We start from the raw sequence: 12,540 nt of genomic DNA, 5'->3' as shown, positions 1-12,540 counted from the left end.
CAGACAGACAGACAGACAGACAGACAGACAGACAGACAGACAGACAGACAGACAGACAGACAGACAGACAGACAGACAGACAGACAGACAGACAGACAGACAGACAGACAGACAGACAGACAGACAGACAGACAGACAGACAGACAGACAGACAGACAGACAGACAGACAGACAGACACGTACGTCAGGTCAGCTGTACATTCCCAGTGCACTCCCGGCCTTGGCCTCTTGTCTCTTACCCCAGTGGCTCATGGGAATGGAGTTACAGCCTACTAGCTGGGCTGGGATCTGACTGGGAGATGGGCCGTCCATCAGAAGAGCTGCCAGGTGAAGAGTTATGGTCAACACTGTTGTATTAAAGCTCCTCGAGAGGAGAGCGAGAGACCAAAAGACTGGGATATAGCCTCTCTTAAAACACAACCTGGTTCTGTTTGTCTGATCTTTTCAAACAGATGGGATTGATTTGGGTTTTTATCACTTCCTGTGTCATATAAGCCCAGATTGCGGTCTTGAGTTTTTATCAGTGTCAGCGTTCTTTTGTCAAATCCTTATGCTCCTTTTAAATTAGCTCACATTAATGATTTGTCCTCTATCAAGTTGCTAAAAAGAGCATATCCATTTAGATTTTATCCTCACTGATCTTATTTATTCTATAAAGAAGGAAGTTCAGTAGACCAACAGGTTACTGTGCCCAAACTGATCTAATTTGGCAGGCACTGGCCCACCATCTAAATGCCTGAGGGGCCTAGTGTGGTTTAGAAAGGTCTTGTGGGAGTGTGTGCTGGTCTGTGGTTAGACACCAGTCTTGTTCGTGCCCTTTAACATCTGATCCTGCTTAGTTTGCTCCTGGTTCGTTTGCTCCTAATGGTTAAGTTTGAGATTCAAATGAGGAGATTAACCTCAGCATGGTAGCTGCCAGTCTGAGTGTCCTGAGCCCCATGTCTGTGTCCAGCTGTGAGACCCTTATCCTGGGATGGACCTCTGAAGTCTGGGGTTCACTGATTCACCATCTCTCGGGAATATTCCAAGGGAATTATTGTTGGATAGTGTCTGAGCATCCCTTTCTGAAGACTGTGATGGCAGCTTGAATAGATAAGACCCTGGGCGGTAACGTTTCTGTGGTTATTGGGAATGGATGGACACGTGGAAATGCTTATTACAGGGGTGAGAGGGTATGTCTAATGGTTTGATTAATCTATGTGTCCTACCTTATTTACCATACCGTACATCCTGCATCCCTTCCTCTGCTCAGGGTAATTGGGCCCAGATTTCTGCTCATCCCCTGCAATTTACTGAAGCCTCATAGTTTTCTCTTGATGGGCTTCATAAATTTAACCCGTGCTTCCTTGTTTCTCCAGTGTGTGTTTGTTCACTTTAATAGGTCTTCCCCCAATGCAGGGCTTCTGTTATTTCTCAAAATAAATTGAAAGTCTGTTGGGAGAGGATAATTATGTTATGGACGACCGAGAGGATGTTTAGTCGGACTTGGTTTGGAATGCCTGGAACTGCTCTCACACCTGTGATTGAAGAACCCTGGGTAAACGTGATCTGCTGTGGCTCTCCTTATTAATAGGGATGGGAATTTTAAATCATTTCACTATTACAGTAATATGCATTTTTTCAGATATCTGGATAGTCGAAATGCATTTAAAAAAAATGGTTTAACGGAAACTTACTTGCGTGACTCAGGAGAGGCTTGTTTCAACAGAGATGGGTGGGGAAGGGGTGCAATGGGGACACCTAGTCAGTTGTACAACTGAATGCATTCAACTGAAATGTCTTCCGCATTTAACCCAATCCCTCAATCAGAGAGGTGCGGGGCTCTGCATTAATCGAAATCCACGTCATCGGTGACCGGGAAACATTGGGTGAACTGCCTTACTCGGGGCAGAAGGAGAGATTTTTACCTTGTCAGCTTGGGGATTCGATCCAACAACCTTTTGGATACTGGCCCAATGCTCCAACCCTCCCGGCTACCTGTCGCCCTCTCTCTCTCTCTCTCGCTCTCTTTTGGGCCGGGGTGTCTGACACAGAGAGGGAGAAAGTAGCCAAACCGACTCACGCAAGTTAGAAACTCAACTGGTAGTGTCTGTCTTGACGGCATCAAATTGATGTAAAGAAGCTAGCTAGCTAAAATAGCCAGCTAAGTTGGTTTGCTAGCAGGCTATTTGAGGCTATTTTGCCGCACTCTACGCGTACTTGTCTACAATAACTCCATTCATATTAAACAGCCGACATTTTGGTTGATCATTGTAGCCTACTCCTCATTTAACTAACTTAATTCCATTTAGCGGAAATCTCCCACTTCACTTGCCATACATGGAGCCTCTGACGGTAGTGCTGCTTTGATTGACCAACAATGACAAGCTACACATGTGAAAAGTGTTTAGGCTACCGGTATGTCTTTTATTTTATAGGGCACACTCATAACTGTCATAACTTTGAATAACTGTGCCCATCCCTACTTTATTAACATAGAGGCCTCTCTCTCATTGGTCCCGGGAGAGGTCATGGCTTATGACTGGAACACACAGCTGACAAATACCAGACCCCCTCACTTTGGCAGCCAATTCCCACCTCATTAGTGTCTCTCTGCTGTGGGGTCAAACGGTTCAAGTCCAATTCTTCTCTTTGTGGTCACACCGTCCTTTCAGCGTAGACAGGATACCCCCTGTATCGGTCATGTAGCCATTGAATAGATGATCAGGAGATGAGATGCTCTGAACCTTCTCTTTTTCTGTTGAATACTCTTGGAGAGCATGTTCTTACGTCAGCGCTGTGTATTTGTTTTCATCTCATAAATGAGTAGAACCTTGTATGACACGTGTCTTAGCTTGACTCTCATAGAGTTCCTCCCCCTCAGCAGGACGTTAGACAGACTGACATACTCCGATTAAAGCTCACACCAGCCAAAAGCCATCAGAGCAAACAAGTCTCTGTAGACCGACGAAGGACATGTTGATTAATGAAACTGGGACTCTCGTTAAAACCATGACTTCTGCAGAGACCCATCTTGAAACCCAACACCTCTGATTGTCTTTGGAAACCCAGCGTCCAGCTCACAGGAGAAAAGCCCAACTATTGTCTCCCAGAGCCATGGAATAGATATTCAAGGCGCAGCAGCCAAGTAGTGTGTAGAAACTGCTAATATTGGTGTTTTACTGTCCACTGTGGACTTGTCCCCTAGAGGTGCGTACCTATCTCCTCAGGAGCAGAAAACCGATGTCTGTGGTTGAGAGTTGTGGGAACGCCCTTCTTGGGCCATGTTCCTCTGGTCGTGTCAGGTGATGCGTATCGTTGGGCCCATGTGGTGAGGGGCAGGAAGAACCTGTTGCGATAGCCCTCCTCGGGTCTCCTGAGAACACTTGTTCATGTCAGGATACAGGACCAATCTGGAGGCCCAAGCAGATCCTGCTCTCAACAGTCACTTTGAAATGGAGTGAATTTGATTTAAAACTGCCATTATTTACCTGGTCCCTGTTCCTATAAGTTGCTACAGCTATGCAACAAAGAGGTGTTCAACATCTGCCTACCAGTCAGAGCTGGTGTTTTCTATGTGTTATTGGCTCACTAATGACATAGCCAGCAGTGCTGTTTGATGTTGATTGGCTCTCCATGGCTTAGTTTCAAAGCCACTCTGTTTTGGTTCAACACAGTTGCTGTGTCTTATAATGGACAAGTGTGGGGTTTTAGAGCATCTGAGATAGTTATATGCACCTTCTCTCCATCTCTTCTCCTAGTATAAATCTGCTTAAGGTACCATGTAACATGCTCTATCAGTTTGCACATATGGCTTCTGCCTCAGCTCCATGCAGCTCCGTGGGGACGACTTTAGGGTGAGGTAATATATAATCGGTTCCTGAGTAACTGCTCCTGATATAAAACGGCAGCTGAGTGGAGTTAGCCGCTGATCACTTGCAGGTTTCCTCAGTGTGGAACAGGGCTGAGCGAGCGCAGGCTATTTTCTGCTCTTTAGCGTGTTTAGCCGTTAGCGTGCCAGTCGGGCTGAGGCCAGAGGCTGGCAGGGATGCAACACCATGTGAGCTGATATTTGCCAGAACAGGAGTTTAGGCTACCCCCCCTCTCGTCTCCTTTAACTAGCACTCTACTCCAAACACATTCTTTCCGCAATATTTAAGTGGAGCGTGCGTGAGTTGCCAGGATTAGTTGCTAAATTAAGCCATCCTAAATTAAGCCACTAAGCAGAGCCGGCAGCTGACTGACGTCACAATGAATGTGGCCATCGTGGTGTTTGATGAGAGCATTAGTCTGAACCTGACCATAGGTCAGTGTTAAATCCAATGCTCCCTGAGATCAGACACATTGCTCGCAGTGAAATGTACCGCACAATCCGATGTTAGGTGATGAACTCACCATATGACTAACTGTAGCTATGCGCTATGATGAAGGCTTTGTGAGGCGCTGCGGATGCTTACGTAAAGAAATGCTACTTGGCCTGCTCATACTGTACTAACAATGTACATCTAAAGCTTTATTTCATACAAAATATCCCTGTAGTAGGAGCAGAGCTAGGGACCAGCAGGTACAGGACACAACTTTGGCCTCAAATAAGGGATTTCTTTGGCCATTAGGAGGAATTATATATTATAGGAATTTTCTGGGTCGTAAACTCAAAAGATAATATTTTTCTACACAGTTGGAAGTAAAAACTAGGTTGGGTGTGTCCGTCAATCATTTGCCTAATCACTTCCCCTGGAGCAGCTCAGCGAGGTCAGGGTTGTAAGGGCAGTAGGAATAAACAGTCGACAGAGCAGTAGCCTAAGCACACACAGATCTGTGGCCAGGCTTACACGTCTGCCCTCAACTTACTGGCTCAGGAATGAAAACTTTGCTTGATGGGAATCAGGTGATGGCACGTGCACGCCTCTCTCCCGAGGGTTGAGCCAGACGTGCCTGAAGAATGCAGGGGAATTTCTCCCCAGAGGTGCCGGTAGAGACATGGCCTCTTAAATCATGCGTCCTTAGCCCATTACAATTAATAACCCACATTTACTCTGCAGGAAACATGTTTGTCTGTGAAATGAAATCCAGAGCCATAAAAATCTGGAAAAACTGTTTCTGATCAGGAATGCTTTGTCCCAAAAAATGATTTGACGTTCACTGTAATTACATAAAAAAACACATTGTTTTATGACAAACTATAACTTTGATATATCGAGCTCAATTGTTGTGCTCTTTCTTCCCCTTTCAGAACTATGGAGTGGAGACAGACAATCTGAAGGGTCTGGTGGTGAGGATGAGAGCAGCCACCAACAGCCTGCACGTGTCCACGTCAGACCGCAGGAAGAGCCCGACATACGACGGCAGCACCTCCAGGAAACCCCCCAACGACTTCCTCACCTCCGTGGTGGAGCTCATCGGAGCTGCCAAGAGTCTCCTGGCCTGGTTGGACAGGTAAGGCCTCGCACAGCATTCTGAGAAGGCTGTCCCCATGAGGAAAAAACATTCAGTGTACTCGTATGTACAGAGTAGGATTACCATGGTAACTAGCTACATAAAATCTTCTATATACATTCAAGCTCCTGGACTGCCGTTGAGGTTAGCTGTAATGTTAGTTTTTCCAACACATAGGAGTCATTAAGCTCACTGAATCACCTCATGACTAGAATATACTGCTACGCTACACATTACAGGCATTGGTTTTTCCTCAGCCTCTACAGACTATAGCAGAAACACAACTCTTCTCTCTCAGGAGAGCCTTCTAGAAAGGGTTTGAGGACATATAAATGAAATTGGATACAGTCTGGTGGGTTTCCTCTACCTCTGTCTAGAGAATATCCAGATGAGCTGTAAGAACCTCCAGAATATCCACATACTCTACTGCTCATGTACAGTGCTTGCTTTATTTTCCTACATTTGTTTTAAAGATCTCTCTCCCCTTCTGTCAGTTATAACTGAACCAGGAAGTAGTATTAATGTCACCATGTTGACCTTCACAGCTGAAAGGATATGTTTATTTTCTGAGGTTTGTTTCAAGATCAAAAGTGTGTTGTGATGACTTCTCCCAATGTATTTGGGGGTGGCATGGTGTTGAGGGGCTAGCGGTAGGAGATGTGTTTTGGAGTTCAGGGGTGGATATTTTAGAGAAGGAATGGAGGAGGTGGTCCAACATGGAGACAGACTGTTCCTTCCAATCATTGTCTGTGGCCGCAGAGCCTTCTATCCTAGGCACACGCAAAGTAGAGCAAGGTTCACCAGTACTGTTTTCCTTATTAACAGCCTCCTAGAGGGGGCTCTGTCACACTGTTGTCCCACTGTGATGTTTAATCCCTTATCCAGCTCTCCTGACTGCTACTGAATCTCAGTACGGTCAGGGACAAGACACGGACCTTAGAATGTCATGATAAAATGGCATCTCAATCTTTTCTCTCCTCTCTTGTTGCAGGACGCCCCTGACTGGGATCAGTGACTTCACCAGCATCAAGAATAAGATCATTCACCTGTGTCTGGACCTTACCACCACAGTTCAACAGGTCGGCATGTTGCTCTCTCGCTGGCTCTACCTCCCCTCTCTCTTGCTCCAGCTCCCTCTCAACAGTGCACATGCAGCATGCCCCTGGAAAAATCACACCATAGCTCTTTCCACTCAGGGCAGCCTGGCCTGAGGGCAGACACATGTGGGATTTAAGTCGAGGGGCAGGGTGTTATGAACATTGCAAGCCTGCTTCTGCTGTTTTTGTTTTTAGTCCCCCCTCAGGTTAGCTAATGAGGAGACCCCAACCATGGTGGTGTTTTAACGGCAATTGCAGCTACTGAGTTTACACTTTAATGAAAACCTCTGGCGCTCTTTTAAAAGCATCTGCCAACGTTATGCGTGCTGCATTATTCCCCCTGCCATGTGGTTTCTGTTTGCCTGCTGCAAAATGTTCACAGCGGGAGAGCATACTTTCTGTGTTTACGTCCTCTGGAGGGTTAATGCACAGTGGGGTGAGGTGGTACATTGGTCTCCTTCTGACACATATTAGATGTTTACCTCTCCTTCACTGACACACAGATGTTTACCTCTCCTTCACTGACACACAGATGTTTACCTCTCCTTCACTGACACACATTAGATGTTTACCTCTCCTTCACTGACACACATTAGATGTTTATCTCTCCTTCACTGACACATATTAGATGTTTATCTCTCCTTCACTGACACATATTAGATGTTTATCTCTCCTTCACTGACACATATTAGATGTTTATCTCTCCTTCACTGACACACATTAGATGTTTACCTCTCCTTCACTGACACACATTAGATGTTTACCTCTCCTTCACTGACACATATTAGATGTTTACCTCTCCTTCACTGACACATATTAGATGTTTACCTCTCCTTCACTGACACATATTAGATGTTTACCTCTCCTTCACTGACACACATTAGATGTTTACCTCTCCTTCACTGACACATATTAGATGTTTATCTCTCCTTCACTGACACACAGATGTTTATCTCTCCTTCACTGACACATATTAGATGTTTATCTCTCCTTCACTGACACATATTAGATGTTTATCTCTCCTTCACTGACACACATTAGATGTTTACCTCTCCTTCACTGACACACATTAGATGTTTACCTCTCCTTCACTGACACATATTAGATGTTTACCTCTCCTTCACTGACACATATTAGATGTTTACCTCTCCTTCACTGACACATATTAGATGTTTACCTCTCCTTCACTGACACATATTAGATGTTTACCTCTCCTTCACTGACACACATTAGATGTTTACCTCTCCTTCACTGACACATATTAGATGTTTACCTCTCCTTCACTGACACACAGATGTTTACCCCTCCTTCACTGACGCACATTAGATGTTTATCTCTCCTTCACTGACACATATTAGATGTTTATCTCTTCTTCACTGACACACATTAGATGTTTACCTCTCCTTCACTGACACACAGATGTTTACCCCTCCTTCACTGACACACATTAGATGTTTATCTCTCCTTCACTGACACATATTAGATGTTTATCTCTTCTTCACTGACACACATTAGATGTTTATCTCTCCTTCACGGACACATATTAGATGTTTATCTCTCCTTCACTGACACACATTAGAGGTTTACCCCTCCTTCACTGACACACATTAGATGTTTACCTCTCCTTCACTGACACACAGATGTTTACCTCTCCTTCACTGACACATATTAGATGTTTATCTCTTCTTCACTGACACACATTAGATGTTTACCTCTCCTTCACTGACACACAGATGTTTATCTCTCCTTCACTGACACATATTAGATGTTTACCTCTCCTTCACTGACACATATTAGATGTTTATCTCTCCTTCACTGACACATATTAGATGTTTACCTCTCCTTCACTGACACATTAGATGTTTACCTCTCCTTCACTGACACATTAGATGTTTACCTCTCCTTCACTGACACATATTAGATGTTTACCTCTCCTTCACTGACACACAGATGTTTACCTCTCCTTCACTGACACACAGATGTTTACCTCTCCTTCACTGACACACAGATGTTTACCTCTCCTTCACTGACACACAGATGTTTACCTCTCCTTCTCTGACGCACATTAGATGTTTATCTCTCCTTCACTGACGCACATTAGATGTTTACCTCTCCTTCTCTGACGCACATTAGAGGTTTACCCCTCCTTCTCTGACGCACATTAGAGGTTTACCCCTCCTTCTCTGACGCACATTAGAGGTTTACCCCTCCTTCTCTGACGCACATTAGAGGTTTACCCCTCCTTCTCTGACGCACATTAGAGGTTTACCCCTCCTTCTCTGACGCACATTAGAGGTTTACCCCTCCTTCTCTGACGCACATTAGAGGTTTACCCCTCCTTCTCTGACGCACATTAGAGGTTTACCCCTCCTTCTCTGACGCACATTAGAGGTTTACCCCTCCTTCTCTGACGCACATTAGAGGTTTACCCCTCCTTCTCCTTCTCTGACGCACATTAGAGGTTTACCCCTCCTTCTCTGACGCACATTAGAGGTTTACCCCTCCTTCTCTGACGCACATTAGAGGTTTACCCCTCCTTCTCTGACGCACATTAGAGGTTTACCCCTCCTTCTCTGACGCACATTAGAGGTTTACCCCTCCTTCTCTGACGCACATTAGAGGTTTACCCCTCCTTCTCTGACGCACATTAGATGTTTACCTCTCCTTCACTGACGCACATTAGATGTTTACCCCTCCTTCTCTGACGCACATGAGAGGTTTACCCCTCCTTCTCTGACGCACATGAGAGGTTTACCCCTCCTTCTCTGACGCACATTAGAGGTTTACCCCTCCTTCTCTGGCGCACATTAGAGGTTTACCCCTCCTTAAAAATCAGCAAACATTCCATGTTAAATGTGTGTTTGATTTGACCATGGGTTGTTGGGTACTATTTTTATCAGATTTATATAATTAATATTTCCAGTTTGTTGTCAGAACTGGTTATGTAAGAGTCAGCTCTGAAAGAAAACAAACTAAGCAAGTTAAAAACCCAAGCACAAAGTGCCGATCTGCTTTTTGACCATTCCCCCCCAGGGTATCCCAACAATTGCCAACCGCCTTTACATTTTACAGCCATAGTGAAAGTGGCTATTGAGATTGCAGGTACTGTTTTTGAAGGGTTATTTTATAGAGGACATTATGTTCCCAGGGTGCTGATTGTCTTGCTGACATCTGGGATTTCAGAGCTTGGGTGATTTACTGTGGTGAGTCTCACCCTGGGTGTGGAGGAGGAGTGGGGAGTTGAGGGGAGGCATTTCCCACAAAGGTGTTTGAAGTGAAGGGTTTTTGTGTGGCGTGAGCCTTGTACTCCAGGGCTGCCTGTTGCAGCTTTACTGTGGTGTACTGTAGCAGACACCTTGGCCTTGATGGCACTCAGCTGTGAGAGACCCAGGTGGATAGGTCTTCAGTCCATCCAGGGGCCACCTTATCCTGTCATAGACACATGCAGGAAGATACCTCCAATGCTCTCACAGACCTGTGTATCTGACATAGGCTTTACACACTCCTGGACTCTCCCATCCCAACAGATTTCGGGTAGGTGTTTGTCTGATGAAAGACCAGGCAGGTGCTGAGGGGGAGTGTAACTGTGATTTTATGGTGTGGGCATGCTTCATGAGGTTACACAGCCTGTTAATTAACCTCCGCCAAGAACAGGGCTTTAAAGATGGTCGCTTTATGTCCTTCTGCATGAATGAACTCAATGTATACACACACAATCGAGCATAGCAATAAAACGGCAAACATGCTGCCATTGCAGCCACCTCATCTGACCCGTGAGGTCAGAGCTTGCCCTGTCTAACTGCATAAAGGATCAAAAAAGGTGTGGGTAACACTCCGTAAAGAGGTGGAGAGACATTGTAAGAGGAAGGGACGTCTTGAGAGCAGGTCTGAGTCCTCACATTGTGTTTTGATTTCTTGTTCTGTAAGATCCTGTTCATTTGTCCAGTCTGGTCAGCTGTGTAACTGGCTCCTTGTTGAACTGGTGTCCAGCAGCCTTCTCTTTTTGCCACTTCATCGCTCGGCTGGACAAATTGTCTCTGGTTACAGATCAAAGGCTGCAGGGCCGCCTGGGGAGTCATCTGATCCTAGTCTGCAGTGGGAAGACCACCATGGCATGAGGAGGCTGAGGATCGGCTGCTTTACCCAGGGAATCTTTCCTCAGTCTTTCACTCTGATCTTGGTTTCCATCTGGCTTTTGTATGAATACTGCTTCTGTTCTGTTTTTGAAAATGTGATACTTCAAGGGGATTGTCAAAAAACACAGATCTGAAAGATTATGCCAACAAGGATTATATTCACATTGTGATCATTGGCTACTTTTGATATAAAACAGTCTGCATATAAGAAAGCAGTTTATTATGATACTGCTTTTGACCTCAAACCTACTAAATCTGTCTTTTTAGCATATCTGTTTTTGGCATGAAAAATGCATTTCAGCTTGACGTATTCATCCAAATGTAGACCTATTTATGGCAAATATATGCCAGCTTCTGGAGGTCATGCCAAATTCCTTTCAGAACCACCACACGTCCTTGGCCGTGTTGGACAGTAATTGAGGGGAAACATTAGTTTTGGTACCAAAACTGAAACCGTATCTTATGCTTATTAGTTTTCCTCCAGGTTTGTTCTGGTGGTTTCACTAGTTACATTTTTATTTATTTATGTGCATCGGTATCCCGAAAGAAAACATTCAGCTCAGTGCGGATCATAAGATGATTCCATAGAGAGAGACTGCTGGAAAAAACTCTTGGCCCTAAAGGACAAACCAGTGCTGTAGTCCGCCTCTTTGGTTTTCACAAATAAGCTTGTCCAAACCTTGTCCATTCACCCTATCCCAGTCTCCTGTCCCCATGTGCTTCAAGGTGGCCACCATTGTTCCTGTACACAAGAAAGCAAACGGAACTGAACTGACTATCACCCCGTAGCACTCACTTCTGTCATCATGAAGTGCTTTGAGAGACTAGTCGAGGATCATATCACCTCTACCTTACCTGTCACTCTAGACCCACTTCAATTTGCTTACCGCCCCAATAGATCCACAGATGATGCAATTGCCATCACACTGCCCTATCCAATTTGGAAAAGAGGAATATCTATGTAAGAACGCTGTTAATTGACTATAGGTCAGTATTCAACACCATAGTACCCTCCAAGCTCATCTTTTAAGCTCGAGGCCCTGGGTCTGAACCTGGCCCTGTGCATCTGGATCCCAGACTTCCTGACGGGCCACCTCCTGGTGGTGAAGGTAGGAAACACCACCACCACTGCTGATCCTGAACACTGGGGCCCCAGAAGGGTGTGTGCTCAGCCCCCTCCTGTTCACCCATGACTGTGTGGCCAAGCATGCCTCTAACTCAATCATCAAGTTTGCAGACGACATAAGCGGTAGGCTTGATTACCAACAATGACGACACAGCCTACAGGGAGGAGGAGAGGGCTCTGGGAGTGTGGGGCCAGGAAAACAACCTCTCATTCAACGTCAACAAAACAAAGGAAATGATTGTGGACTTCAGGAAAGAGCAGAGGGAGCACCTACCTATCCACATCGACGGGACCACAGTGGAGAAGGTGGAAAGCTTCAAGTTTCTCGGCGTACACATCTATCAAGTGTTATTGGTCACATACACGTGTTTAGCAGATGTTATTGCAGGTGTAGCAATGCTCAGACAGTGCAGTAATATTTAACAAGTAATATCTAACAATTTCACAACATATACCCAATACACACATCTATGCAAAGTAATGGAATTAAGAACATATAAATATATGGATGAGCAATGTCGGAGCGGCATAGACTAAGATACAGTAGAGTAGTATAGAATACAAATCAAATCAAATTTTATTTGTCACATACACATGGTTAGCAGATGTTAATGCGAGTGTAGCGAAATGCTTGTGCTTCTAGTTCCGACAATGCAGTGATAACCAACAAGTAATCTAACTAACAATTCCAAAACTACTGTCTTATACACAGTGTAAGGGGATAAAGAATATGTACATAAGGATATATGAATGAGTGATGGTACAG

The 12,540-nt window shown here is 44.9% G+C and overlaps 1 protein-coding gene and 1 long non-coding RNA gene across 6 annotated transcripts in view; both read left to right on the top strand.

Annotated features, from left to right (window-relative positions):
* Positions 1-12,540, top strand: part of LOC118362359 (connector enhancer of kinase suppressor of ras 3-like) — a 79,450-nt gene that overhangs the window by 20,774 nt on the left and 46,136 nt on the right. For all 5 annotated transcript variants that reach the window (XM_035742625.1, XM_035742627.2, XM_035742624.2 and 2 more), the window contains 2 exons: positions 5,213-5,415; positions 6,407-6,494. In XM_035742625.1, the coding sequence (XP_035598518.1) occupies positions 5,213-5,415; positions 6,407-6,494 (291 nt within the window). The remainder of the gene's footprint in view (positions 1-5,212; positions 5,416-6,406; positions 6,495-12,540) is intronic.
* On the top strand, positions 8,459-10,543 carry LOC127913614 (uncharacterized). The gene is made up of 3 exons (XR_008086179.1): positions 8,459-8,935; positions 8,974-9,133; positions 9,262-10,543. It is a non-coding gene; the product is annotated as an uncharacterized LOC127913614 (long non-coding RNA).

Source organism: Oncorhynchus keta, chromosome 29, assembly GCF_023373465.1.
Source record: "Oncorhynchus keta strain PuntledgeMale-10-30-2019 chromosome 29, Oket_V2, whole genome shotgun sequence".
In the NCBI taxonomy this organism is placed as follows: domain Eukaryota; kingdom Metazoa; phylum Chordata; class Actinopteri; order Salmoniformes; family Salmonidae; genus Oncorhynchus; species Oncorhynchus keta.
This window is presented reverse-complemented; position numbering and strand designations above follow the sequence as displayed.